This window comes from Myotis davidii, unplaced genomic scaffold (genome assembly GCF_000327345.1).
Source record: "Myotis davidii unplaced genomic scaffold, ASM32734v1 scaffold187, whole genome shotgun sequence".
NCBI classification, from domain to species: Eukaryota; Metazoa; Chordata; class Mammalia; order Chiroptera; family Vespertilionidae; genus Myotis; species Myotis davidii.
Window position 1 is genome coordinate 2,342,502 of NW_006383018.1, and position 25,552 is coordinate 2,368,053.

Sequence of the window (25,552 nt, forward strand, 5' to 3'; positions counted from 1 at the left end):
GGGCACAAGAAGGAAATAGTCCACACTGGGTGTTGAAGAATTCTGATTTTCTGCTTTCTTCATCTCTCAACTTCAGGGTCTTCATTTCATATTTGCAATTCTCTAAGGGATAGTATCAATTCTAATTATTTTTAAAAAATATATTTTTGTTGATTTTTAGAGACAGGAAGGAAGAGAGATAGAAACATTAATGAGAGAGAAATATCATTTATTAGCTGCCTTCTGCACACCTTCTACTGGGGATGAAGCCTGCAATGCTGGAATGTGCCCTGACCAGGAATTGAACTCGTGACCTCTTGGTTCATGGGTCAGCGCTCAACCACTGAGCCACACCAGCTGGGCTCAACTCTAGTTCTTATTGGATGCTTTGCTTAAGAAAAACCATGGCTAAATTTCCAGAACTTTTATCATGTCCAAAATAAATACATTTAAAAATTTGTACTGTGAATTGTAAGCTTGCTGCTGTTTGTATCTTGTATGGCAGCCTCAAAATGATTTCCATTAATCTTTGTTAAATGTGCTAGGTCTGAGGCTGGACAGTAGTTGACTTTGTATTTGAAATCAATGAGCTAATCATTTCTATTCCAAATATTTTTTTTAGATGAAACCATTTGTCTACATTTAATTTATGTAGGTCACTAATATTTTATAACAAAATCACTAGTCATGTATGTTAATTAAAGGACATGCTTTGGGTTGAGGGAGTGAGGGGCATAGTCTAGTAACATTGTTGACTGGTATTTAAGGAAAGCCTTCTAGATGAGAAGTTTTACATTCTAAGTTAAAATTTAACCATTCAGAACTAACCCCAGCTATCAAGAACACCTAGGATCTTGTATATGTATTTCGATCAAAATAGGTTATTTGAGATTTCATGTAAATTTAACAAAATACATAATAAAATATGTGTAATTGAATGTGAGAGAAGCCATTTGAGACGGGGACAATAGGACTTTTCTTTTAATTTTCCATTCAGAAGAAATTGTTCAAAATTAAAGGAAGTAGAGGAATCTATTCCAGATCAGTTTCTTAGGCAAAAGGGGAAGGCTAAGAATTAAACTTTCAGAAACATTTTATCTCCCTTAACCTGCCCTCATCCCCGTTAATGGCACCACCATAACCACATACTTACTGAAGTTTTAAAGAGACAACTTTTTAGTATGAAACAGAAAAGTAATCTTTTTAATATTGCTAGACTGTACCATGTAAGCTTTGATATGATAACTTCAGCTGATATAAACTTAAGCTTCTCTCGGAGCTTAATTGCCAAAATAATTTGCTTTCCATTGCTTTTGTCTGAACATGGCTTTCCAGTTAAGAGCTCCCCAAGTATTTCTAGCTGGAGAACTATCCAGTGTAGACCAGTAAACGCCTATGCACAGTTCTATAAATTTGAACCATCTCTCCAATGGGTGGTTTCATTTAAATTAGCTACATTCTGCATTACCTTAATATGAAACATTCTAAGTAATTGTAGGATTAAAGGAACGGAGGTGTTCGCCAACTATACTTCTCTTTCTCTTTTTCAGTTCTGAAGCCATGCCAATCAATGTTTCTCTCTCATCACTGATGTTTTTTTCTCTCTCTCCCACATATATATATATATATATATATATATATATATATTTAAAATAAATTTCAGGTATTCACTAGTTCCTATAAATATTCTGAACGCATTGTTTCCTTTGTTGATGTTTGTTATACAGTTTCTCATGTTGAAATGTTTGAATTATGTAGCTGCAGTGCTTATTGTACGTGTTTGGTCTTTCATCACCATACTTAAATTTTTATCAGTATGACAATTTCATTCAGGGCCCTGTGAAGAGTGGGTGTCATCCTAACAGTTGGTCTGGGAGGTCCCTAAACCATGCGTAAATATATATGCTTAAAACCCAGAAGTTTAAGGGGAAATTTCTTTAATCTTACTCTTTGATTTTTTTTTTTCATACTTTCATTTAAACATTTTCCTACAACAGAAGAAGTAGGGGAAGGATATGCATACTTCTTTTCCATACTTGGGAGGACAGTCTCATTTACATATGTATGAGAGTGTTCACAAAGATGCATGCTGTGCAATTCTCTCTCCCATTTGCAGTTTTCCTCTTTGTATCGTAACATTGTTATTCAGGTTGGGGTACAGTTTTACTTTCTGAAATGAAAACACCATACTGCTTTGGTATTTTTCTCTGTTTTCTAGAACTTAGATACTTGGCCTCTTTTTTGAGATGTTTCACAATAACTGTTTCCTTTTTTTATTTTATAGCTTTGAAGAAAGACGACACCACCTTTGATGAGGTAGGTTAAATTTCTTTATCTAATGTTAGATGTATTTAATTACTGCCAAGTAAAGTCAATAGGTGCCAACTTCACACTTAGAAACAGAAAAAAAAGCCTTAAAAAAGAAACCAACAGGAGGTGATATCTCTTTAGTTACACTGTATTATTTGTCAATTTTAAATCAGTTGAACGAGTGAACAAAAATATGTCTTTTTAAATTAACAAACACGCGGAAGGCCCCCGCAGGCCTTGGTGGTGCTGCCTTGCTGGTGGTAGTGCTGGCCCAGCCCCGTGTGCTGGGCATGCCCGGGGCCAGCCTGGAGCTGCTGGGCACCGCCGCGCCCTCGCACACCTCCTCTGGATCAGGGTGCGATGCCATGTTGACGCCACGTATTGTCTGTCAGACTCCCAGAGGACGAGCTGACTTTTCCCGTTCTAGTTTTCCTGTTCTTTGTGTCTCAGACCCGTCTTTCTCTACCTGCCGCAGCAGAAGAGCCTGGTTGAGTCAGGCAGAGGTAACTAATAGCGTTCTGAATGTGATTTTTCCTGAGCTTTTTCCTGTATGAGTGGGGATCACCGGAGAAATAATGTGTTTTCAAAACGTTCTCAAGAGTGCTATGAAGTGGTGTTTCATTGTTGCCATCCCAAGCCACGGCACTTGATCTGTGTTGTGAACTGGGCCACATGTGTATACGTATATACATATTACATGTTTTTCTATGAACACAGATGTGTCTGTATGATGGGCTTATCCTGAAGGCTAACGAAAGCCTAGATTTGTTTGGTGTGGTTCACCGCGGCAGATCCCGTGAAAGATGTTACCTGTCACCCTCTGCTCTCGGGCTTCAGAGAGGAAAGGACATTGTGAGCCTGGCAAGTCCTCTTGGCCACGTGGCCGGGGAGGCGCCGGGCAGGACGGCTCAGGGAGAACCTGCTCCAGACCAGGATTTCTGGATGCGGCCGGCGTCATTTGGCTCTCACGGTCGGCTGCTTCGTGGGCTGCACCTGTTCTTTTTCCTGGGCCCAGCTCTGCAGAGCTGTGTTCCTGGACTCCAAAGCCACTTCCCCTGCCAGCCTTCCTGAAACATCCTCGAACACTTAGTTCCCCTAGACCTGAGGCAGGAGAGGAATCTTCTCTTCCCCGTCCGTCCGCAGTAGTAATCATGATGTTCTCTAAACCGGCATTTCTGGAATGTCAGCAGGGTGACTGAGATGTTTGTAGGAGAGTATTTTCTTCTTTCTCAGAAGAAATCAGTGTGAGAATATTGGGCACCTTTTTTCTCTTTATAAAGAAAAGCCTCCCCTCTAATTGGGGAGGTAAGGTGAGCTCTCCTCAAAAAGAAAAATCAGAAAAAGGAGCAAGCAAAGTCTCCCAGATCCTATTAGCCAGTTGCAACCACTGTTGAAAGTTCTTCTTGCTTCTTTCCTCGTGTTAAGAAACAAGCGGAAAACCACAGCCCACATATTACAGCTGGCTCTTTTCCTTCTCACCTGGACCACACATGTTACTCTCCTATATTTTTACACGTGACTACTAATCATCATTAGCCATGTAAACCCCCTCTTGTTTAAATGCCATTGTTAATGATTATCTGTTACGTTGCCATGCGGCTGTGACATGTGGCTTTCAAAATAAGCTAAGGCTGGAGCCTAGATGAAAGTTAAGGATGTATATAACAGACCTCCACTAACTACCCACCCTCCATTACTCCAAAACCTCTGCACAAAGTCTGGATTTTGTAATTTGGGAAAAATTATCCTCAGTTTGTACAAAGTGTTTTCCTTCCTCGGTGCCGCAAGAGATTGGTTAATACCTCCGACAAGTAGATCTCAGAATGCTACCCCTGGAAGAGACGTTGGAGGGTACGTGGCCCACATCATCATTTCACAGATGGAGAAACTGGGGTTTCCAGTTAATCAGGGGAAGACCCACGTCAGCAGCCTGGGAGGCAGCACTCGTAAAGGCTGCCTGGGTATAAGGAAACCCTAACTCAGCCACCTTCTCAAGAGCACTTGGTTGACTCTTTCCAAGGCTTTTACAAAATTGTGAGGATTAAATCAGCTAAGGATCAAGATTCCAGAACAGTGATGGGCACATAGGAAATGTCTCATTATTGGTATTATCGTTGTCCTTGTCTTTTTCTTCCTCCTCCTCCTCCTCTTCCTCCTCTTCCTCCTCCTCACTGATGCTCTCACCATGACATCCACTTCTGTAGTTGGGGTTGGGAAGCAGGCTACAAGGTTGATTTAGTTTGAAATTAAGAATTAGAGCTATGAGGAGAGTTATTTCAGATATTCCACTAGAATTTCATATAAGCTTTTGCGTGATGATTTGCATATTCATTAAGACTAAAACGATTGCCTAAAACCTACTACATTGCAGGTCATTCCAGGTCATTCCAGGTCGGTCCGAGGATGACTGCATTCAGCTTTGTGATTCCTCGGGGAGTCTTGCACATGGTTAACAGCCAATAACTAACTACTGAATAAGAGTCAATATCTGTTGCCAATAAGGAGAGCAAGTGTTGAACTGAGTGTCAGACGATGCGAATTGTCATTTGCCAGTTCCTACCTAGCGGGCAAGTCATTTAATTTACCCAGAGCTCAATTTCTCATTTGTAAAACCAATCAGTTAGACTGTCACCTTCAGGTTGCTTTCTTATGTTTAAATGTATGATAGAATTCTACGTAACAGTCAACGTAAAATTACAATTTTACCAAGATCAGAAAAGAGCCCCAGATCTGTGATTATATAAACCGGAAGTCAGTGACTTCTCAGGCCATCTTCAGATTATAGTGCATGAAGTTTTCTGGAACTTGCTTTGTGATCTTATGATTTGAATCTTAAAAGCCGGGGCTGGGTCAGCATCTTACCAGGCAGATAGGCATTGGGGTGTGGCAGCTTTTCTCCCTCTCGGCATTTCTGAGCCGGAGCTCCTCCGCTCTGTGGCCTCCTACAGAATGCCTGGAGCTGGAGTCGAGTTGCAACTCCTTGGTTTACATAGAGGATTTTTCTAGGGTGTGTACATGTTTGACCTTGAATGGAGAAGGAAAAAATATAGATCTATTTGAAAAATATACTTATTTACTTGTTCTTAAATAGGCTGCAATACTCTGACTGGAATTTATTAATTTTCATAACCAGCCTGGAATTTATTCAGAAACCACCTTCTAATGCTTGATGTAGAGAGAAAATGAGAGTCACTTCGGAAATTAAGTATTGAGGGCCTCAGATGGTACATTGGTAGGTAGTTTTGTTGGAAAAGGGAATTTTCTTGAAGCCATCATATTTGGAGAGAAGATGTTCTAAGGATGATCATTTTGCTCTGAATTCATTGTGCATCTGGGTCCTGATTAAAATATGAAGCATTTTATGTTCTGTGGGTTAAATCTGCACATTTGATATAGACAGATGAATCATTTATAAGGATATCCCAAGTAAAATTTTATCGGTTTTAGTTTATTCTTTTGTTGTTTTTTCCCCCATAAAACTCCCCCCTCCGCCCCCGAACTTTTTGATCTTTGGAGCCTCAGTGTTTGACACAGTACATGGCCAAAATGAAGGGGCCAGATAAATAATTGCTGGAGAAACAAATGGTTAAGCCCCATTGAAGCATGAAAGAACATTGCTATTTTGTGTCATAGTTTTAAGTGGATACAGTGTTTTTGGTGACATTGTGATGGGAGCCAGTAAGTGGCAACTTCATAACTGTGATACTATTACAGAACTTTCCAAGTTCCTTTCTCACCTTTGGCCCCCAATAAATGGCATGGCATGTCCCCTGAGTGGGTCCATTCTTCCTGGGGCAGTTAACAATAGCTATCCTATGACTTCTGGTAAAGTTTTGAATCTTATTTTTTAAAATTTTATTTGTTTTAAAAATAATAATAATAATAATAATAATACCTAAAATGTAAAAGGTCAGAAATATAGTTAATCTGCCCCAGTGTAAAATCACCACACAGAAAACCTTTTGAACTTTGGGAGCAAAAGTTCCAATTAAGTATACATAGATGTGTATAGAAAGAGTTGGAAAAGTCGAAAGCCACAGCAATTCATGAATGGTTCTTGTGCATAAATTGAGTTTAATCCGTATAGTTTTAGTTCTGCTTCATGCCTCGGTTACTTTAGCTCAGATAAGTTGTCAGAACAAAGTGTTGACTATGCTTGGCTCTTTGGGGAGAAATACAGAAATTTTAGTGACTCAAATAAACCCTTTAAATGTGAAGAGTTTTATTTGTTTATGGTATATGATCCAGATAGTTAAGCACTTATTTGTTTGGAAAAAAAAAAGGTGGCCACTTATGAATTTTTCTAATTGTTCTTCACTCTGCTCAGTTATTTCATGTTTGCGAAGTATAAGGGACTGCCAACACATTTTTCTCTTTCCTAGCTATTTTATTTTTTATATGCTAGAAAAGTGTGTACAAAGCCTGCTAAATACCTTCACATTTTTACATTTGAACTGTAACTTCTTCAAGTACCTTCTTCTAGGTTAACTTGCTTCCTGTCTGCTGAATGTGATCGTTCTGTGAGATGGATGGGGGCAGTATCCATTGATTTCAGCTTCTAGTCCATGCCCCTCTTGGCTATTTTGTATAACGATGTAACTATAACACCGACCTGCAATGATAAATGTGGCGGTGATTTTTATGAGAACTAGAGTCCAGGGGTTAGGTACAGATACAATTTGGGGATATTCCTGGTCATTCTTTTCCATCCATTGAGGGTAGTGGAAGTTGTTGCAGTCTTTTCTCACCCCAACCATCATCATTGGAGGCCTCAGGGTCTGTGTGAATGATGTATGCATTGTATACAAGGGTCTCACTTCAGACTTCCCTGACTTTCTCATCTAAAGTAATAAATCCCATCCTGGCCAGCATGGCACAGTGGTTGAGCGTCGACTGATGAACCAGGTTGTGGGCTCGATCCCCAGTGTAGGGTGTGTAGGAGGCAGCTGATCGGTGATTCTCTCTCATCATTGATGTTTCTACCTCTCCCTCTCCCTTCCTCTTTGAATTAAAAAAAATATTTAAAAATAATAAATCCCAGTAATAACCTTCCCTTCCTAGCCCCCTCACTCCTGCTGCACTCCCTCTGTCTCTCCTTCGTCAGTGGCTTCCAGGTTCCAGGTAACCCCTCCTTTGCTTGCGCTGTCCTATTTCTCCAGCCCACAGCCCATCCCTGCTTCCCTGTTCATTTAGGGCACATCACTCTCTTGCCAGTATCCTCCATAGCCTGGCCCCTTTGTACGTTGCTTGTGACAGACTCTGCCAGCCCTTGATTTTGAACTGGCGTCTTTTCCTTTCTTGCCAAGAGCTGCTGGGGGAAGTCACACCACAGCACAAGTACATTTCTCGTCTCCAGCCTCAGCTGGACCCTGAGGCAGCTGTGCACACTGTGTGGCTGGCTTGTTTCTGCTGAAACCTTTCCACTCGCCCCAAACCTCCTGGCAACCCTCCTTCCTTGACGGAGATGACTTTCCCTCTGTATTAGTTTGCTAGAGTTGCCATAGAAATTCACTACAAACCGGTGGCCTAAAACGATGGGAATGGGGTGTCTCACCGTTCGGAGACCAGAAGTCTGAAATCAGTGTCGGCAGGGCTGGTTTCTTCCGAGGTCTGTGAGGGAAGGATGCATTCCAAGCCCCTTTCCTTACCGTGCGGATGGCCACCTTCTCCCTGGCTTCTTCACGTCGTCTTCCCTCAATTTCATGTTTCCCCTTTTTATAGGGACAGCAGTCACACTGCATTCGGGGCCCACTTTGCTCCAGTAGGACCGCATCTTAATTTAACCAGTTACATCTGACAAGGGCCCTGCTTCTAAATGAGATCACGTTCAAAAGCCCTGGGGGTTAAAGGACTTCAACATAGGAATTTTTTGGTGGAAAAAGTTCAACTTGTAACTCCCTCCAGCTTCTTACAACACTTCACGCTATTGGGCATCAGCACCTGGCCCACGCGTGTACCTTCCTTTGCTCCAATCTTACTTCCCACCCCCACCCCATCTTGGAGGACGGTTGTCTTTTCCGTGCTAGGCTAGTTCCTCCTCTCCTCTTGATTCCTTCCTCTCCCTTCCATGCCAGACACTGTATCACTGAGTCTTTCTTATCTATGTTTTCTGTTTCTTCCTTGATGTCTAGGTGTTACACCATAGGCCCTGAGCGTGGTGAAGTTCCCCAATCTCTTTCATCATACCGGAAACCCTCCGTCCTCTGTGGTCATGTTTTCATGCCTCTCCCTCCACCCCCCTTGAGGGGTTTGCCCTTCCCTTGCTTCTGGCTGCCTCATAATATTATACTCACCTCAGTGCGGCTGACTCAGCTTTCTGAACGCCACACCATGGGGTCCAGCTGCCCGCTTCTGCCTCTGCCTTTCAAGGTCACCTCAGTCTCAGCACTTACAAAATGTTACTGATTCTTATTTTCCCTCAACCTGCATCCGTTCTCTTTCCTATCTCAGTGACTGGCTGTAACAGCCACATGGTTTTCCAAGGCGAAAACCTGACACCATCCCCCCGAGCCCGAAACCCAGGCACGGGCCCTTGTCCCCTGTCCCATCTCCATTCCCACCGCCGAGGTGCACGTTCAGCCTCATCCTGTCCTGCCTGGACTTGCCGTGGCCTCACTGGCTTCCCTGCCTTCAGTTCCAGCTGAATGACAGATAGGAAATACACACCAGGCTCTTCACCCGCCGAAGAGCCGAATACTTTAGTAAAAGCTTCCTGTCAGCTACAGATTCAAGCCCACACTCCTAGCTTGGCTTTCAAGGCCTCTCATGATCTATCTTTTGCCCCTCTTTCCACCTTATCAAACAGTCATTTCCGACTTCAATGTCTTCATTGTCATTCAAGCTCCCATGACCTCAGTTCAAGACTTTATCTCTTTTACCTATTTTATCCCAATAACCTCTTAATTGACGTCACTCATGGTTCCATCTGTTACTCTTCCCAAAATGTTTTTCTTGTCATGATACTTCCTTCACTTCACTTCAGAGATTTGTGCATCAGGGGTTTATTGATGTCTGGTCTATGTGAGACTCTGGACATGCTCTCAACCTGACTCTCAGTCTAGCCAGGTTCAGAGAATTTATCCACTGACATTTATAGGTGGACCAGTTCCTATTATCTTGTGGTGTGGGGCCTGGGCATAGATACAGTGTTACTCTTTAGAGTAAGATTTTATATGACTGTATATCCTATTTTATTTTCACCATGGTCCATGTCTACTAGCCCTGGAAGATATGACCGATCCCATGTAAGATGTCTAGAAATTTACAGATTGTTCTCATTATGCCAGTAAGTCCTTATGTTTCAAATTCAACATTTTGGGTGACTGACTGAAAGAGAACTTGACTTCCTCCTTAATTCTCTCATTGGAAATGTAGTTGAAATTTTCGGAGGCTTGAAACTTTCTGTGCTTCAGTGTTTCCTTCAGTTCGATCACATTTGCCATCTCCCTAATTATGGTAGGCATAATTGCCATAATTATGTCTAGTCCCAGACAGTGCCTAGAATGTCTGGGTAGTGCCGTAAAGATTCAGAGAGGAAGTTCATGTCACAAAATGCAAAATGTATGACATTTGGGAGAATTAGTCACTTTCATCTTCCTTAATTCCCAAAAGACAGAATGTTGCAGAAGTGGAAGGCATGAATAGTGTCTGTTTTCCCTCCCGGAGCACCGCGCATCCCGGCGACAGGCCCATTCGCCTGTAGGAAGGTGGCTGGTGTTCCCTTTGGGGCAGAGCTTTGATCGCATGTTTGAATCCATTTGCAGAAAGCTGACCTTTGGTGTGGGAAGTCTCTTCATAGAGCTGAGGCACTTATGATTTCCGTCAACAAGTACAAAATGGGCCCAGCTACAGGGAGTCCAATACACCCATTTTCCTTCTGACTGAAATTTGAGCCACTTATTTATAATCTACAGATCCTCAAATTGCTTGGTTGTATTTGAGATAGCTCTTATGCTAGGAACTATAATGATAATTGCAATCGGCTAAATAAAGGGTCAGGTTTTTTGGGGGGGGAGGGGTTGGTAATCATTTTTTTTTTCAAATACAGTTGACATACAATATTTTATTGGTTTCAGGTAACTTATAAATCTGACACCATACATAGTTATTAGACTATTGATTATATTATGACTATTCTGTTACTACCAATTTGTACTTAATCCCTTCACCTTTTTCACCCATTCTCCAACACTCCTCCCATCTGGCAACCATTCAAATGTTCTCAGTATGTATATGTCTGTTTCTGTTCTGCTTGCTTATTTATTTTGTTTTTTAGATTTAATTGTTCATAGGTATGTATTTATTGCCATTTTTTCATATTTTTGATAATTTAAATTTTTTTCCTCTTTTTTATAAAGAAGACTAACATTTCATGCAATATTTGGTAATAAATTTTTTCAGCTTTTTTTTTTTTTGTCTGGGTAGCTCTTTAAATGTTCTTCCAATTTAAAGATAGCTCTGCTGGTAGAGTAATCTTAGTCATGGATCCTTGCTTTTCATCACTTTGCATAATTCTTGCCACTCCTTTCTGGCCTGCAAAGTTTCTGTTGAGAAATCAGCACTTATGGGAGCTCCCTTGTAGGGAACTAACTACTTTTCTCTTGCTGCTTTTAAGATTTTTTTTGTCTTTAACCTTTTGCATATTTTTAAAGAAACATTTCTAATGTTTTTTCATAAAATTAACCAAAACAGCAACAATAGATTTATAGAGCCACATATTAATACCAAACCAGGAAGGGAAGAAATATTCCAGAGACATCTTGACAAGTTTCAAAGGAATACACACCAGGCTAAAAACCTATACAGCCAAACCATGCTTGCAGAACAAGTTATATTTATTCCTGCATTTTCTCAACAACTTCTTCCTTATATTTGCCTTTCTCTTTTCCAACTTGTTGAGATTTGGCTTTGCGTTCAAGAATTTCTTTACGATCTTTGTCCAGTGGTAGCCTGTTGATAACCACCTTGCTCAGGTGAATGCCCAGGAGGACGGGTGTGCATTAGCCTTCTCACGCTGACCCCGCTCGACGTAGATGACATTTCTTTCTGTACACCTGTACACCTGTACACCTGTACACCTGTACTGCCTTGCCGATTTGCTGACCCTTGTAATGTCCTTGAACCACCTGGCCTCATCGTCCTTTCGAATGGGCATGGAGTGGATGTTGTACTTCTGCCAAAGCTCCTTGGAGTGGGGAGGACATGATCTTGCAGTGTGTGTGTGCGAGGAGGCATTGAAGTGGTGTTTGTGGTTTTTGCTGCGGTCCGAGGTCACGAAGGGGTTGAACTTCATGGTGATAGTCTTCCTGGCGCCAGGAGTGCCTAACCTTTTGCATTTTAATTATGATGTGTCTTGTGTGGGACTCTTTGGGTTCCTCTTGTTTTGAACTCTCTGGGATTGCTTGACAAGGATTTGCATGTCTATTTCCTTCACCAGGTTAGGGAAGCTTCCCTCCCTCCCTCCCTCCTTTCCTTCCTTCCAATAGGTTTTCAATTTCTTGCTCTCTCTCTTCTCCTTCTGGCTCCCCGAAGATGCGAATGTTGGTACGCTTGAGGTTGTCCCAGAGGCTCATACAACATTATCCTCATTTGGGGGGTTCTTTTTTCTTTTTGTTTTTCTGATTAGGTATTTTTTGCTTCCTTATATTACAAATCGCTGTTTTGATTCTTAGCTTTCTTTCTCTTTCATTTATGGTTTCTATGTCCTTTTTTATGCTGTTGAAGTTGTCTTTAAGTTTATTTGCTTTTCCCTTAAGTTTATCAAGCATCATTTTAACCAGTGTCTTTAACTCTGCATCTTCTAGTAGATTGCTTGTCTCCATTTTGTTTAGCTCTTTTTCTCGAGTTTTGTTCTGTTCTTTCATTTCAGACATGTTTCTTTGTTTCCTCATTTTGGCTGTTTTCCTGAGTTTGTGTCTATGTATAAGGTAGAGCTGCTGTGTCTCCCAGGCTTGGGAGAGCGACCTTATGTAATAGGTGTCCTGTAAGGTCCAGTGGCACAGCCTCCCCAGTCACTTGAGGCGGGCACTCCAGGTGTACCCTCTTCCCCCATGTGGGCAGTGTACACCCTCCTCTTGTACTTGAGCCTTGATTGCTGTTGGCACATTAGTGGGGGCCTGGTGGGCCCCAGGCTAATAGGCTGTACCAGTAAGGATTGGCTGTGACTGCTGTAGTGCGTCAGCTGTGCAGGGGCCCACCCCACAGAGCAGGACTTAGTTCACTGGGGCTCTGGTGCCTGCTGAGTGCACCCTTTGAGTATGTCCCTTCTGGAGGTGGTTGGGGAGTGCTTCAACATGTTCTGAAATTGTCCAGTTGGTACACTGGCCCTGGGACCTCCCAGGAGGGGCATGCCAAGGTCAGCTACCACTTATGTTCTGTCCTGGGCCACCTGGCATAGGCTAGAAAGCAAGCTGCAGATGGCTGCTGCTGGTGCCGGGCCTGGGACCACTTGGTAAGACGTATAGGGCATGCTGAGGCAAGATGCTGCTTGTTTGAGAGATTTTAGGAAAGTCTGAAACATGAGCCTAGACAGGCCATTTGTATGAAAAAGCCACTGGAAACAGCTTGGGTGTGCCTGCAAGTTGGTGGGTCTCAGGTAATCACATGGATGCCAGCCCAGCCCATTCTGAGGCTCTGCCCCTCTTACCAGTCTCGATGTGACTTCTTCTTTAATCCCCTAGTTGTAGGACTTCCGTGCAGCCAGATTTCAGGTTGTTCTGACTGATGGTTGCTCTGTAGTTTAGTTGTATTTTTGATGTGGTTGTGGAAGGAGGTGAGAACCATGTTTACCTTGGCCAGAAACCTTCAGCCATCAGAGATCAGCCTTTTTTTTTAAAAAAAAATTAAGGTCAAACGAGTGTCTTTATTTACTTTTTATGATCAAATGATTTTCTTCCTTGTTACAAATTAAATTTATCCAGATAACATTAATAACTATACACTTTGGTTAATAACTGTACACTTCGGGTGCACAACTTGATAATAACAGCACCTGTGTCCTCTATTGTGTGCTCACCATGTCAGAGTTTTTTGAGGACTGGAAGTCATGGTCTGTATTTTCAATTTATTTTTTAGTTTTTAAATTTTCTTTTTTTTTCTTCCTGCTTCCCTCCTTTCTTCCTGTCCTGCTCTGTCCTTTCCTTCTTCCCTTCCCTTCCCTTTCTTTTCCTTCCCATTCCTTTTGTTTAAGCATATGAGCTTGGAGATTTTATTTAAACATTAAAAAAATTGTTTCAATATATGGAGTACTCTTTACTACAGTGTCTTATAATGCAACATTGTGTACTCATTTTTAAACATGAGATTAATAGTTTTTATGTGTAAGTCATTTTAAATAGCTAGCTACTCATTAAATTTTAAATTTAAATCTTATATGCATGGGTAAGAAATGTGTGGGGAAAATTTTAAGGCTCTTATAACCAGTTAAAATACAAAATTGTTTCAACATGTAATCGTATACTCAGCTGATACTGTGTCAGGTAGAGTACTTGTTTGACTTTTCACTGATAAACTTTTTTTGCAGCCGGCCAATCTCACTTATACGTACTGAAATTGTACTTGAAATTGGACAGAGACTCTGGGGAGCCCTACAGTTGCCAGCGCCATACGCTCATTTGTGTTCTCTCAACCTATGGACTCTCTCATGTGAGATGTCTGCCAAGTGTGATTCTAGAAGGTATCTTTGCATCAGGGAATTACTATTCTAGTCTAGTTGACCTCAAACACATTCTTCCAACTCTGTTGACATGTTGAAGTATGCAAATAATTTCCTTAAAAAATTGTAGAGCAGATTGATGTCAGTCTCTCAGTTGTGTTTTGATGTATTTTCTTGTATGGGGAAGAAAGGGGCTGAGTTGCAGTTAGAGTACCAGGCATTTGGCATATTCCAGAGTTTGCCCAAAAGGAATGTGCCAAGTAGGAAATTATCACCCATGACATATATCTTGGTGGAAACAAACTGAAATATGTTCCTCTAGCCTGTCTCTTGCTTTAAGGCTGGGCTATGCCTATAACTTAGTTACCTCAGAGCATTATTTCGTCTGTTTTAAAGAGTTTTGAAAAAAGAGATGGCACCAGTTTTGTAAACATTGATGGGCTTAGAGGGCGAGAGTTTTCTAAATGCTCCCTGAAGATTTTGGTGTGGGCTTCTTCACTTCCCCCTACCCTAAGTCACACCTTAAAAATGCTGCTGCTGCAGTTACCACGGTTATCTTTGAGTGTGCCAATCCCAGAAGTGCATTTTGATGATAAAAATGATTGATAGCCATTCATCTAAAATATCTATAACTGAACTAAAAGGGGTGGAAGATGGATATTGGTACAGTCACATCCAGTCTGACTTTTTTTTGAACAGCTCTTGATTTCAGATCATGCATCCTGAATTTTGGATTAGAAAATATAGCCCTAGTTCTACAGCTGTATATTTCTTGACATCACATTAATTTTCAAGATATTTTAGCCAAAAGAAAAACTAAAACAGTGATAAAAAATTTTTTAAACCAGGACTAAGTAGACATTATTTCACAACATATAAAAATGAGTAAGGATAGCTTAGGGTTATTTTTTCAGTTTTAATAAAAATGTTATTAATTAAAAGTTATAGGTCAAGAAGAGATAAGATTGATAAGATAGAATTCTATGTTAGTAATAGTCATTCGAGATGTGAATGACTTCTTTTGTGTTATAGGTGCTCATTTATTTTAAATCCTCAGCTGTATAGCTTCTTTCTATTGTCTTAAGTGAACATGATGGAGAGTTTCTGCAGTGCTTGCTTCTCTTCTCTTAAAAGGCAGACTATTTAGTTCTATAAATGAGCATCCTTTGGTCATTAGATATTGGGGTTCAGGTGTGCAAAACGCTTGATAACATATGGCCTGTCCCCAGATGCCTTAATTGAGCTCAGAACTTTCCCCAAGAGGTTTGCATTACTTTTTCTAAATGGTGTGTTACATGTGCAAGAAAAGGTGCTTTCATCATAAAAGGAAAAGATAAATAAACGTGTACTTTGGTATACTGCTCCATTTTACATTAATTTTTCTACAGTTATTAGAAGATAAAAATCTTAAAACTTGTATGAATGACAGTAATTGGATGACACCAGTTTCACTTTTAGTATCTGCAGCATTCCATTTACTTCCTTCATTATATTTTTTATGTATGCATTTCTCTCAATTTGAGAAAACAGTTTTTTTTTCCAGGCAATGTAGGCATATCACGCTGGACTTTTTTCAGGTTCAGAATTTTTCCTTCTTACCAGTTACGTAATTTTCACTGAATACTTTTAATATTTGCTGCTAAGAAAAGTAATGCTCTTTGCAGAAAATGTACAAAATAGTAAAAAAGCATAAAGTAAAAATTGCAGCATTAAGTGAAGATGCCATTGTACGCAGAGGAGTATGATCTGAGCTTTGTAAAACATATGTGTTTCCTGCATGGGGGAGATATCTGAACAAAGGAAATTAAAAAGGATAATAGGGACATTGAGGTTCCTTGAAGTTGTGCCTTGCTCACAGTCCCTCAACTAGAAAGGGGTTTAATCTGTGGTTCCAACCTAGTCTTTGATTCCAGAGTATGCGTAGCATTTTACTGGGCTGCTCCCAGGGGAAGGGAGAAACAGCACCCGGGCACGGCATGTGTGATATGTGGTGTATAGACGGGGGACAGACCTAAAGTTCTTACAAAGATGCAACTGATGTTTGGTAGTAATTCTAATAGACGAATGGTTTTCTTAATGAGACGTAAGAGCAAGTGAAATAAAAGATTCCTGCAGTAGATTCCAATGCCATTTTTGAGCCAAGTTCCACCCATTTTACCGGGGGAAACCGAGGTCCAGGGAGCTTAAATAAATTGCTGCAGAGAACATGGTTGGTGATAGTGTGAGATTGAGGAGGTCTCTTCTAAATTACTCTTTATGTTGCTTGCATTGCTGTTTTGATCTGTATTTGGGTGGGGATTGGGTGGAATTGTTGAAGGTTTAAGCTTCCTCCTTCTGGTCGTAATAGTTTAATACAAATTTCCATGGAGACATTAGGATTCAGCAGACAATGAAAGTTATGGAAGGTTAACGAGTGGATGAGGCACCATGGATCCCCAGCTTGCTGGGAGATGTTATGAGAGTGATGTGGGCATGTGTTTTTACTGGCATGTTCAGAAAACAGTGTCGGAAGGTCTTTCAATGGGTGTAAACTGCCTCACCTGAGCAAAGCAAGCACTTACTATAAATATCTACATCTCAGTAAGAAAAGAGAAAGGTTTTAGGTGGGCACAGAGAGAGACAGTGAATGCTTTGCATGCCTTCTTAATGGTAAGTTTGTGTTGAGAAAAACAGACCTGTTTTTTCTTTCTTTCTCCTCTTCCCCAGGCTTCCCGTATCCTTGGGCGTTCTTTCCCTTTTATTCCTGAAACTGTTTGGTCTTGGTGGGGACTGTGTTCAGCGCCAGCCACTGTGCCCCTTCTCCCAGCCTGGCAGTGGGTCCAGGCTGTGTATGACCTTTGGACGCTCCTGCCATCCCTCTGCGTGACAGACATGACTCTTCCCTGGGCGCCTGGTGCAGGCCTGGGAAGCAGCCGAGCAAAGGAACCGGCAGGAGGTGCTGATGCTTGGGAGTGATGGGCCCTGTTCTGCAATTAGGGAATCATGATCCCTAAGCAAGGACTTGATGTCCCCACTGCCTTTCAGGGACTCGTTCTGTCATGCGTGTCATCTGACTTACTTGGTCTAATGCTTTTGCCTCCGGTTGAGTTGGGAAGATTTCAGGACATAATTTAGATTATTTTCCAGTACCAGCTGGGCTCAGAAGTAGGAGAATCTGTGCCCTCTTAATGGTTTTTCTTTTTATTTTATCTATCTTCACCTGAGGATATGTTTATTTATTTTGAGAAAGAGAGAGAGAAAGGGGGGGGGAGAGAGATAGAGAGAGGAGAGAGAGAGAGAGAGAGAGAGAGAGAGAGAGAGAGAGAAAGGAAGGAAAGAAGGAAGGAAGGAAGGAAGGAAGGAAGGGAGGGAGGGAGGGATAGATATGTGAGAGAGAAACAGCAATTGGTTGCCTCCTGTACATCCCCTGACTAGGGATCAAACCCATAACCTAGTTATGTGCATGACTGGGAACCTTTTTGGTGTATGGATGATGCTCCAATCAACTGAGCCACCTGGCCAGGCTCTTTTTCTTTTTGATGACAAGGAGCAGGGAAGTGAAAATCTCAAGAGAGCAGAATCAGTTTTCTGGTCACCAAGCTCATTAGGTTAATATTTACTTTTAAAATGAATGTATTTGCCAGCCCTTCCTGCTGTTTGTTTGAGTAGCATTTGACTTACATGTGGGAGCCTCTCGCCAGTTTCTACTTCTATTTGGGCGTTTTACCTTTGAGGCCAGTGGCTAGTATGATGTGCTGATCACGCGTGTAATACCTATCATTATTATTTTTGCTTCCAATCACATTTATCTTGAGAGTAGAGGGAGGGACAGAAGTGAAACTAAGTCACTTTTTTCCTGTGTCTCTGTGTTTACTGCTCATTCTTGTTAAACCTATTTCTTATAACTCATTTGATACATACTTAGGCATTTAAGAAAGCAGGGATTACAATACAGCCTCAAATCAGGTTGCATTTGAAAACTTTTGAAATTTAGTTATTTATTGTAATTCTGATACTGTTATATTTTAACAATATAATTTAACACTTGGTTATTAATGAAAAGATAAAAAATACAGATGAGATAGAAAAATTGGGAGCTTATAAAAATAAAGTTTTGTATTTAGTAAAAAGATTTTCAATAATACTTTAAGCAATAAAAAAAAGATTTTCAATACCTTTTAAAGAATATTCTTTTCAGTTTACAGTGTTGTTTTTTTATGCATGAACATGTTATATCCCACTAGTCAAATTTTTTTTTAGTAGAAATTTCTACATAAAGCATTGTAATTTTCTTAATCTTTGTGACGTTCCCCTTTTCATTTGTCATTCATGTTATTTTGAGACATCTTTTAAAAAATAATGCTAATTAGCCCTGGCCAGGGGGCACAGTTGGTTGGAGCATCATCCCATACACCAAAAGGTTGCGAGTTTGATTCCTGGTCAGGGCACATACCTAAGTTGTGGGTTTGATCCCCAGTTGGGGTGCCTACTCGAGGCAACTGATCAATGTTACTCTCTCACATTGATGTTTCTCTCTCTCTCTCTCAAAAAAAAAATTCAATAAAAACATATCCTCAGGTAAGGATTAAAAAATAATGACTAGGAATGAGATTCAATTTTTGTTTCTGCTCCTATAGATTAAAAAAAAAGGTTTTATTGATTTTTTAGAGAAAAAGGAAGGGGAAGGGAGAGAGAGAATGAAACATTGGTGAGAGAGAGAAAAGCATTGATTGGTTGACTCCTGCATGCTCCCTACTGGGGATCGAGCCCTGGGCATGTGCCTTCACCAGGAATCAAACTGGTAACCTCCTCTTGGTGCATAGGAAGATGCTCAAACAACTGAGCCACACTGGCCAGGGCAGATTTTTACATATTTATTTTGTATTTTGCTATTTTACTAGACTCTCTTGGTTTCAGCATTTTTCAAAGGTTTAATGTGTGTTTTCAAGGTATGTAATCATGTGATCTGCAAACAAAAATACATTTTTGCAAACAATATTTTTATCCTTTTCCTGTATTTGTCAGTTGTTTTTTTCTCTTGATGCTTGTAACTTTCTAAATTAAAGCTGTTATTTTCTTTAGCTCTCACATGAGTATTTTTCCAATGTACACAGTTTTAATGAACATAAAATGTTGATTATTTCAACTTTTAGGTATCTAATGACCAGAGTCCTCGGCTACATTTTATTGTAGTGAGTTTCATTGGTGAGTTTTTAAATCATCTGTGTAAGAGAACTGTTGATTAAGTTCAATTATTTGGAGGCTATTTTGAGGACTTATTAAAAAAGAGATATATGCAGAGCTTTTTATTCAGTATCTTCTCAACATTCCTTTGCACTTAAGAGTCTGCATATTAACTGCTTGTGTACTGAAAGCACAAAGATGTTGCTAATTGCAGCCTCTTACAAGTGTGTCCTGTCGGATGTTGCAGTTAGCACATCATATTTTTGTCCAGTCAGAAACCTGCAAAATGTGTATGAACTTTTGGTGGGTCATGTGCCACCATTTTGGGGTTCAGTGAGCATCACCGATTTGTGGATGAGTCACAGGAATTATTGATGTAGTGGTTGATGGGCTGGGTATTTTTCTCTAAGGTTTATTTTATTTTTGAGCGATTGGCTGGCCCTGGCTGTCTTTGGAATTGTGACTGGGTGCTGTCCAGGGCTTTCCACCCTGAGCTCCCTCTGCTGGAGGGCGGTGAGCTTGGGGATCTCTGTTCTCCTGTTTTCCAGCTGGGATATCTGTCCAAACAAGGATCATAATCTCTACCTGGCAGCCCTGTTGTGAAGATTAGCCAGATAATGCTTGTAAATCCTTTAACAGGTCTTGGCACATGGCAGGCACTCAGGGCTTGGTTGTGCCTCTCACGGCATCCGTGTCCTGCGTAGTGATGTTTGTGTCAACCTTCGGTCCACGTGAGCCCTCACATCTGTCGGGGAAGGAGCTGCGGGTTATATGGCGCCTGCCTAGCTTCCTCATGGGACACCATTGGTCTAATTGTAGGGACCTCCCCGTTTTAAAGGTGGGGTAACTGAGGCTCTGAAGTCCAAATTTAGGTTTCCTCCTGCCACTGCTCCCTACCCCGCCCAGCACAGTGGCCCTGCCATAGCCGTGTGTGGACTGGATCTTGCAGGAGGAATGTCCACTTGGAGGGGTTTGCCCGCAGGGTGGGTGGGTGTTGGCTGTTTCATTTGTTAAGCACAGTGTTTTGCACTTAATATGGGCTGAATAAATGTCACTCGAAAGACTAAACAAACAACACTTTTGTGGGGCTTTTTTAATTATTTTATTTCCATAATCTAGATACAAGATTATTTCTCTCTCTTTTTTAGAATGCCATCGGAATTCACCAATCATTTATTGATTATGAGACAAAAAAAACACCCTAATATGTTTTTCTCTTTTTATTTTTTATTTATTTATTTTTATTTTTTTAAATATATTTTTATTGATTTTTTACAGAGAGGAAGGGAGAGAAATAGAGAGTTAGAAACATCGATGAGAGAGAGACATCGATCAGCTGCCTCCTGCACATCTCCCATTGGGGATGTGCCCGCAACCCAGGTACATGCCCTTGACCGGAATCGAACCTGGGACCTTTCAGTCCGCAGGCCGACGCTCTATCCACTGAGCCAAACCGGTTTTGGCTGTTTTTCTCTTTTTAAAATAAAGTTTATTTGGGCAACATTGGTCAATAAGATTATATGAGTTTCTGGTGTAAAATTCTATAATACCTCATCTATATATTGACCCTCCCCACCCCCAAGTCTAGTCTTCCGTTGCCATATAGTTGACCCCCTTTATCCTTAAATTTTTTTTTTTGTACAGTAGTTAATCTTCCCAATAATGTTGGCATTATTATTTCTACTCTTACAGATGGGGAAGCTGAGGTTTAGAGAGGTTAAGCAACCAGCGCAGAGCTAGTGAAATAGCCCCCCCACCCCAACAGCTAAAGTAGCAGCTGGGAGGGGCTTGCTGGGTTGTTGGCCTTTTAAAAGAATGTTTGAAGTCCCTTGCATTTAAATGATACTGAGTTACATTTACTGTTGAATTGTGTGACTTAGTTACACATTAATGCTAAGTGTGTATTAGGGTAGACCTTGGCTGTGGGACTAATTGGGAAACAAAACGATGGTGCTGCAAACAAATTGATTTTCCTACTTAGAGTAGGTGCTTACTCCAGTTCTAACGATCCTCTGGCATTTGCCTTCAGGATTCCTTATCTAATTAAAAAGTACAGCCAGATGTTGTGCCTTGTCAATAATTTAACACCCATGACTTTCGCCTCTGTTGCTAGTTTGGAAACAAATTAGAATAATCTGTACACACATTTTATTTAATTTATATTTTTATTGATTTCAGAGAGGAAGAGGGAGAGAGATGGAAACATCAATGATGAGAGAGAATCATTGATTGGCTGCCTCCTGTAGGTCCCACACTGGGGATCGAGCCTGCAACTCGGGCGTATGCCCTGACTGGGGATTGAACCATGACCTCCTGGATCATAGGTTGATGCTCAACCACTGAGCCACTCCGGCCGGGCTGTGCACACTTTTAAACACTGCCAAGTGACCGTCCATTTGTGTGGTGGTGTTTTTGGTTGTGTAGAGCTTACGGGTTTTCTGTATTTTCCTTGAAATGATCTTGTAGAAAAACTGAGGCTCCAGTGTGGTGACCTTTCCCAGAAGTCCCTAGCTCGTAACAGGGGGAAAACAAGCTGTGATTCCTGGGCATCTGCTTTGGGGTTAATGCCATTTGTATCTTTGGTTTTTCCTGCTCATTCCCAAGATAGACATAAAAATTGAAAATTAGAGATTACACTGTAGTGCATTGTATTTTTATGTACAATGAGTGGGGAGCCCAGAGTGTGGGAGGGTGGGGCACTACCTACTAACCTTATTCATGGTTTGGGAGATGCAGTATTCTGATCCCAAATGTCCTAGCAAAGGCTATCCTGACTCTATTTTTACTGAATGCTCTTCCTGTCATTTGGGGTAGTTTACATTGTTTATTTATTTACCTTTGTGTAAGGAAGTTCCTTCTTTACTGGCTCATCTTATCATAGATCAAAGTTCCCACCCAGGGACCTTCACTTAAGCAGTATTATCTGAGGCTGTGTCTGTTTTCTTCTTTCTTCTTCTCTTTTTCCCCTTTTAAAAGCTTTTTGAATTTTTGCCCATCTGTACTCTCTGGTTTTCCTCCCTTTTATTTATGACTATTGTGTAATGAATATTCATAGTTTCCATTATTAATGTAGTAGCATACCATTTATCAGCTCACTGGCTTCCTGGTACTATAATTTAAAAAAACCACATCTGATTCTTTTATTTATTTATCTTAAATGTTGTCATCCCCCTTTGTCTTCTTTAAATATTTCCTTGTAGAGTTTATAATCAGGGAGTGTTGTGCCGTAACTGAGACATCTGTGCGGGTCTGTCACTACACAGGACAGGATGTCAAATGGCTCCAGAGGATTTCTGTCTCGGACCAAGGAGAGTGGATCTGTACCCCTGGGGGTATAGTCCGACCACGTGAATACCAGTAATTAGGCATCTTTTATTTTAAGAGAGGGGCAGCTGTTGCTATAGTTGGATTTGAAGATCTTTAGTTATTTTGCTCCTCTCTTTAAAGAGCTATTGTCCATCCACACATCTCATTGGCAGGCTTGATAGCAGATACTGGCATATTGATAATGTGAAATCGGGGGCGGGGCGGGGGGATCTGAAAAGGAATATCGGGAGTGTCCTGAACATTAGATTTTAAGGTATTAGGCTTGTTTTCTTAAAAAAAAAATTAAACAGAAGGTAAACCCCTTAAGCCTTGTTCATGCCGATTTTAAGGTAAGATTTCCGCCCATCTCACACTTGATGGGAAGGTCTAGCAGCGAAAGCGTCCCTGAAGCACCCTCAGGCACCTCAGGCATCCCGTGGAGATTTGCTTAGGATGGCAGTACTGTGGCGATTGTGGGTCTCAAGCCTTTCATTTAAAGCGGTGCGTATCACCTCTCCCTGTCGTTTATGAACACAGCCCCTGAGCCTTAACATCGAGGGAGGATTTCTACGGTCTCCCTGTGCCATCCTTAGGGGTCCGGCCACCCCTTCTCATGCCGGCTCACATCAGGCACCAGTGTCGCTGCAGATTCACAGCAGATGTGTACAGGGCTTCAGGGTTGACAAGACAGTGGCACATGTTGTTTCAGTACATTCCTGCAGCAGCCGGGGAAGCGGCGGAGAGATGTTTCCATCCCTGTTTTGGGAGGAGATTGCAGTCCGAGAAGGTGAGAGCTGTGCCTTAGGCCACAGTCTTCTGACCGCACAGTGCCGCCGCCGGGTCTGGATCCCAGATTTCCTGCCATCCACCCTCACTCTGTCATTCTGCGTCACCTGAGAGAATCCGGGGTTAAGGACATTGTGTTCAGGATCACCTAACGGGAGGTGTGTGACCTAAAAGCCCCAGGAATGTGAAGTTCCAAAGGAGAGTCATTTCTTTAGTATTATAACATTATTGACAAGTAATTTGAGTCACACACTAATGTGTCCATTCAGACAAATGCATTGTATTTTTTCATATTCTGTGACAGATTTATGGACCCGGACACTTAATTTTCCATGGCTGGGAAGAGCATAAATCCTATTTTGTATTCTTCCGATGCCTCAAGAGCCAGCAGCTCAGATTGCGCTAGGAATATTGGCGGTTTGGCTAGGAGGGGAGAAGGGCAGAGCGGCTAGCAACCATCCCCTTTGAGGATAAAGAGAAAATAAGACACTTTTGACAGCATCACACACTGGGGCAAAGGTTTGGTGATAGCAGGAAGCTGCTTGTGTGAAGAATTTAGTGTGAGATATGGATTTGGGTTTCTGCTGCACCATTTAGTGGCTTTGGTACAAGGGACAGTCAGTCTCTGAATCCTCCTGAGTCTCCGAATCGTCCTGGGAGAGTGGAGGCTGGGAGGCAGTTTCGTGTATTGGGTGGGAGTAACGGTGCTCACTGCCTGGGGTCACCAACCTGCAGTCATGTCCAGGCTCCAGCCCTTCTTGGTTGTGTGGTACGGAACCTCTCCAGTGCATTTTGAAATGGGGAGATTGCCCTGGACGGGTGGCTCAGTTGGTTGGAGCGTTGTCCCTTACACTAAAATGTGGGTTCAATTCCCAGTCAGGGCACATACCTAGTGTGTGGGTTTGATCCCCGGTTGGGGTGTGTATGGGAGGCACCAATTGATGTTTCTTTCTCACATCAACCTTTCTCTCTCTCTTTCTCCCTTAACTCTTTCTCTGAAGTCAATACACACACACACACACACACAGCCATGGAGCTGGAGCAAGCAGGGGGCTTGGTTGCCCCGGCGATGGAGGAAGCCAAGCTTCCTGCCAGCAGCTGTGTGCTCTGCTCAATGCAACAAAGTTTCAATTATAGAAGATAAATAAATGCCAGATACCTGCTTCCAACCAGCCTCCACTGGGAGCTTGGGTGGCTGGGGGCGGTGGCCAGGTACCCCAGAAACACCCCCCGTTCCTGAAGGGGGTGTGGCCAGCCTGAAAACGGCCCTCAGCCCCTCACCCAGGCTGACCAGGCACCCCAGCGGGACCCCCACCCTGATCCGGGACACCCTTCAGGGCAAACCAGCTGGCCCCGACCCGTGCACCAGGCCTCTATCCTATATAATAAAAGAGTAATATGCAAATTGACCCTAACAGCAGAACAACGGAATGACTGGTCACTATGACACACACTGACCACCAGGGGGCAGACGCTCAATGCAGGAGCTGCCCTCTGGTGGTCAGTGCACTCCCACAGGGGGAGCTCTGCTCAGCCACAAGCCAGGCTGACGGCTGCCCGCACAGTGGTTGTGGTGGGAGCCTCTCCTGTCTCCTCAGCAGCACTAAGGATGTCCGACTGCAGCTTAGGCCTGTGGACATCCCCCGAGGACTCCCGGGCTGCCAGAGTGATGTCTGACTGCCAGCTTAGGCCCAATCTCCCCCGGGGGGCGGGCCTAAGCCAGCACGTGGTCATCCTCAGAGGGGTCCTAGACTGCGAGAGGGCACAGGCCGGGTTGTGCACCGGGCCTCTAGTAATAATAATAAATCTAGGGAAGTACCTTACACCTCTATTAAGCTCTCAATATGTTAGCTTTTTTCTCTCCTCTATATGCTTGTTGAGGTTAAGCCTAATGAAAGGAATTTAAATACTACTAGAACATAATTTTTTAATATTTGCATCAGATTTCATTCCTGTAGCTATTGGCCTTTTGTACCTCGAGCATTTATTTTTTAAATGTGACGTTTTTGTACTATTAATCACTGAAAATACTGTCTTCTATCATGTCTAGGAAATTCACTATGAGCTTTTCGAAGAGAGCAGGCTTTGTGATAAAAGCCAGCTGCCCAGACATCCCCACCCCCCTATCCCCCAGCAGACTGCAGAAGCGGCACGTTGGCAGAGGTCCAGATTTCCTAAGTGATGGGATTGTTCCGGGGCCAGGAATGAGAGGAATCTGCCCAGATTGGAGATGGCTGCAGCTACTTTGCTCGCTTCATATCCGTAGCCTCCTTCCCAAATGAACTGACCCGGCACCATTTCCCATTGTGAGGATGGTATTTTAACATACTGGTGTGTGTGTGTGTGTGTGTGTGT

General features: G+C 42.1%; 1 protein-coding gene across 2 annotated transcripts in view; it reads left to right on the top strand.

Moving 5' to 3' along the window:
• The window catches only part of CDK14 (cyclin-dependent kinase 14), a 506,888-nt gene that overhangs the window by 5,746 nt on the left and 475,590 nt on the right, over positions 1–25,552 (top strand). For both annotated transcript variants that reach the window (XM_006779192.1, XM_015558314.1), the window contains exon 2: positions 2,264–2,295. In XM_006779192.1, coding sequence (XP_006779255.1) covers positions 2,264–2,295 — 32 coding nt within the window. The remainder of the gene's footprint in view (positions 1–2,263; positions 2,296–25,552) is intronic.